Source organism: Benincasa hispida, chromosome 5 (genome assembly GCF_009727055.1).
Source record: "Benincasa hispida cultivar B227 chromosome 5, ASM972705v1, whole genome shotgun sequence".
Taxonomy (NCBI): domain Eukaryota; kingdom Viridiplantae; phylum Streptophyta; class Magnoliopsida; order Cucurbitales; family Cucurbitaceae; genus Benincasa; species Benincasa hispida.
Window position 1 is genome coordinate 22,104,281 of NC_052353.1, and position 4,957 is coordinate 22,109,237.

The 4,957-nt window shown below is 37.1% G+C and overlaps 1 protein-coding gene across 1 annotated transcript; it reads left to right on the forward strand.

Annotated features, from left to right (window-relative positions):
* On the forward strand, positions 1–834 carry LOC120077256 (inactive LRR receptor-like serine/threonine-protein kinase BIR2). Its single transcript, XM_039031152.1, has one exon. The coding sequence runs from the start codon at positions 1–3 to the stop codon at positions 832–834; it is 834 nt and encodes a 277-aa protein (XP_038887080.1).
* Positions 835–4,957: the final 4,123 nt, after the last annotated feature.

Genomic DNA, 4,957 nt, shown 5'->3' on the forward strand with positions numbered 1-4,957 from the left:
ATGATCCCCAAAAAGAACAATTTCTCCAATCTCTCCCCAGTCTGTATTCTAATTCTTGCAATATCAATATCAAAGTGCGTAGCAGATGATGTTTATTGCTTGGAGTCAATCAAACAGTCCCTAGAAGACCCAGATGGGATGTTATCTTCCTGGGATTTCACAAATAAGAAAGATCCAAGTTTCATCTGCTCTTTCATCGGAGTTGAATGTTGGAACTCTGAAGAAAACAGAGTGATGAACTTAGTACTCGGAGATATGCGTCTGAAAGGCAACTTCCCCCAAGGCCTACAACACTGTACAAGTTTAGTGACACTACAGTTGAATGGGAACCAGCTCACTGGAACCATTCCCTCCCACTTGTGCGTCATGGTAGGCTATTTGACGGTTTTGGATCTGTCCAAAAACTCTTTCACTGGGGAAATTCCGGAAAGTATAGGGGACTGTGTTTACCTCAATAGGCTTTCTCTCAATAGCAACCAGCTCACCGGGCGGATACCGGTGGAAGCAATCGGGAGGCTGACAAGGCTTTCTTATTTGAATGTGGCTGATAATGAGTTGGAGGGGCCGGTGCCACTCGGAGTCACCGTCCGGAGTGACAACTATGCCAATAACAAGGGCCTTTGTGGAGGACCTTTGGAGCCTTGCAAGCAGCAGCAGGAAGGTAAGGTGGAAGAGAATCATGAGCCTTCCATGTTCATCATTGGCCTTGCCACTGGATGGGTTTTCTCTGCCATTTTTTACGCATTTACTCTTGTCTTTTTCCAATCTCCCCAAATGGTTGTCACCCATCTTGCAAACTACGCACAATTCATTTGGTTAAAATATGGTTTTTAGTTCATGTGACCTATATATTTGATATATTCGTAAATGAGTTGTATCACAATATTATATACAATATGCTTTATATCTTGGGTATCAATAATATCTTATATACTTTCTATATCGTATATCAATAATATATCTTATATACTTTGTACTTCGTATATTACCTTATATCTAATATACAATATATTTTGTATATAAGTTGATACTAAATAGTCTATGTCAATACTTTTATTCAAAAATAATTTTATGTACAATATCAACATATCAATGTATCAATAATATTTTACACTTGAATTTGTTTTTTCTAATGGGTACTACTATAATATTGCTAGATTCATGAAATATTTAAAATGCATTTTGAATGAGGGTTCATATATTATTATGCATAAACTTTAAACTTTATATGAATTTTAAATAAGTACTGATGAACTATTGTTACACTAACGAAAAACTTGAAATTACATATTTAAATGAGCGGTATGTAGTAATGATATACTTAAAATACATTTTGAATAGTAGTTAAAGTAAAAATTAAGTAATGTTTCTATCGAGGAGTATGAATTTAATTTTAAAATAAAGGCCTGCAATGTGGCACGAGGTGTTGAGCCAATTAAAAATAGTGAGTGTGTGTGGCATTGCTCGAGGACAAGCAATCGTTCAAGTTTGTGGGTCTCATAACATGTTCTTTAGACGCCTAAAATTAGCTATTGTTTCCCTCAAAATTGTGTTGAATTTAGCTTAAATAGAAGTAAATCGAACAATATCCATAAATACATGTGAGAAATGCAAAATGTGTAGAATGTGTGCATTTTATAATGAACCAGAAACTATACTTTTCCTGGCAGAAAAAATAAATTGTCGAAAATAGAAAAAAAAAATCGTCGAGAAATGCTTTCCCGACACTCTTTTGACTGATAGTAAGGTCGTTGAAAAAACGGTATTCAGATGCAAAAAAGTTCCTTCATCAAACAAAAATTGACCTCAGGATAGTTGGAATTGGGAGGAGATATGTTGATGCTAAAATGGTGGCATGGGCAAAAGTCATATTTTCCTACGCCAAAAATTGGTTTATTGGCATCAAGATAAATACCTTATACCAACGCCACTTCTTTGTGTCACATGCGGTTATGCACTCTTCTTGGATAGATGGAGAAAGAAAGTCTTCCTTGATGCCAAATTCAAAAAATTAGCGTCGGAGAGGAACCCTTTCCCGATGTCAATCTAATCTAGCGTCGAGAGAGGTTACCTTTCACGATGCCAGTCTAGTAGGCATCGAAAATGGTTTCAAAATTTTACATTCAATACAAGAATTTTGGGCTTTAATGTCGGTTGAAAAAAGTGAAATCGGATGTATAATGTCAGTTTTATTTCTTTTAAAAAGTGGATCTTTAATGTCGGTTTTAAACCGACAATAAAGACCCGCTTAATTTTTTCCTCTTCACTCTCCCTCTATTTTCTATTTTCCCCCCATTTTTTTCATTTTTCCCTCTTCACTCTCCCCCTATTTTCTTTTTCCTCTCATTCTCACACTTCCCTCTTCAGACCATCTTCTTTCTCACATCTCTCTTCCAAACCCTTGCCATTGGTCTGTCGATCATGGGTGAAGATTCTATCGTGGTGTAGATCTGGCTTCCGTGTAGGTTTGTTCGTCGTGCAACCTGTGCCACCGCACCCAGTCGCTCGGATCTGCTGCTCGTTCTATCGAAGTGCCACAGCCAACCCGGATCTGATCGTGGGTAAAGCTCGTTCTGTTGAAGCGCCACAGCCCAGTCTACTGCTCCCTCTTTAGTTATTTTTCTGTGTCTTATACTCTCGTTCGTTCAGATCAGTATACTCTTTTCCTCTTTCCTCTCTTAAACTCACAACAATTTTTGTTCTTATGTTACACCTCTCAACTGTTTGTTTAAATGTCTCAATAAAAGCCAGCTGTGGTTTCACTTCAATATGTCTCTCTCCTCCTAGATTTGGGCCTTTTTATGTGTCTATAGCCTTTGAAATTCGATTTGATTAATGGTTTTATTGTATATGATACATTTGTTGAAGAATTGGTAAGAGGCGTTGTCAAGAGTTGCTCCTGCATTGGGTATGCGTGAGCAAGAGCAGTGAAAGCGAAATGTTGAGTGCAAGGCACTGGGTAGACGATCATGTAGCAAATGGGTAGCGCTACACGATGAGGTAGGCGATCGTGTAGGTGGGCGCTGGATGATCGTGTAGCAATGCGGGGAGCTAAACGATGAGGTAGGCGATTGTGTAGGCGGGCACTGGACGATCATGTAGCAATGCGGGGAGCTACGATGAGGTGGACGATCGTATAGATTTGCGCAGGCGCTGGACGATCATCGATCGTGTAGGTGGACGCTGGACAATCGTATAGCAGATGCGCGGGCGCTGGACGATCATGTTGGTGGGGGCTGGACGATTGCCGATCATGTTGGCAAGGGCTGGATGATCGCCGATCATGTAAGCGGGCGCTGGACGATCGTATAGCAGATGCGTGGGCGTTAAGCGATAGACTACACGATGGCGCTACGCGATGGGCATGAGCGCTAGAAGATAGCCGTGCTGCGCTAGCGATGAGCAGACATGCTACACGATAGGCAGAATGCGAAGCGATAGGTGATGACGTTAAGCGACAGGCGAATGCATTAGACGATAAGGCGTCAACGCTAAACGATGGAGGTAAATGATCGGCACGGTAGCTAAACAATAGCCTATGCGCGAGATCGTTTACTAAACGATTGAGCTACATGATGGGCCGCTGGAGCTAAGCGATAGATGCAGGAACTAAACGATCGATTGGCTTGAGAATATGTGCATTATGCTAATTAAATACACTAAAAGAATGTTTGACTCACAGTTTTAATAAGTTTTAGTTGATGACTCATAGTTTTAAAAAGAAGAGTCTCCCATTTATTCAACTATTGAGCTTTCTTGTTTTGCATGTGCAACAAAGGAGTAAAGATTTGGTATCGCAACCTCTTTATGCTTTTTTTTGGAAGAATACCATTTATACTCATTTCCAGTAAACACGGTTAGTTGAATATGAATTCTGATCACATTTTCACTTTCAATCCTCTGTCTTAAACATTTTTTGTTTGTGAACCTTTGAACAACAGTGATCAGACAAAGATGCCTATAACCAAACACTGCTTAAGCTGAGGGGGTCTGTTCAAGAAGAATTATGAAGAGATTCATACTTACTAAGTGGACAGGGACATAATGTTTGTAAAATCATAATGTTTGTATTACTTGTAATTTGTGTTTTCAAGGGCTGAATTATTGTATGACCTTTTAAATTATAATTTTATAGCAGAATTTGTGGATTAAATGTAATAGATTTGCAATCCATATATAAATAATATGTCATAGCCACAGTGTTCGATGATGATATGCCATGTTATACTTTTTTACCAAAAAAATGGATTCGACAACGGAATTTATAAAAAACGGACAATAATTGATAAAACGGACAGATTTTGGACTTTAATGTCAGTTGCAAATTTCATTAAAGGGCTTTAATGTCGGTTGCAACCGACATTAAAGATAGTGTTATTAAAGCCCTTTACTGTCGGTTTAAAATCGACATTAAAGTGCTTTAATAACACTATCTTTAATGTCCGTTTAAAATCGACATTAAAGTCCAAAATTCTTCTAGTAATTTTTTTTGTTATTTTTTCCAATGCCTTAAAATTCGGTGTTGGAATGGTTTTTTTATATAATTTTTTTTTCTAATTTATTGAAAATCAAACCTATTAATTTTTTTAAAAGCAACAATTGAAACCTACTTGATCTTACAAATTTAAGTAAATGAACTAAAATAAAAAAATCTTTTACATTTTATTGGTTTCCTTACATAACATATAATTTAGTTTTATAAAGTTAACTACGATTACATAATATCCAAAAAACATAAACCGTGCTAAAGTACCTACCAAATACAAATCTACATTACATAATATCCACAAAACATATCTTGATTCTTCTCTACTTCTTTTCTTGAACATAAATCTCGAGATACCTACAAAATACAAATAGCAACATTAATACAAAACTTAAACATAACTATGCATTTATCTATATAACAATCTCAAACTCACCATAAAACTTAAACATAGTAATATTAATAACTTCA

What these genes read in the sequence shown, in the direction of transcription:
- LOC120077256 (XM_039031152.1), top strand. Translation starts at nt 1, where the DNA reads ATGATCCCCAAAAAGAACAATTTCTCCAATCTCTCCCCAGTCTGTATT.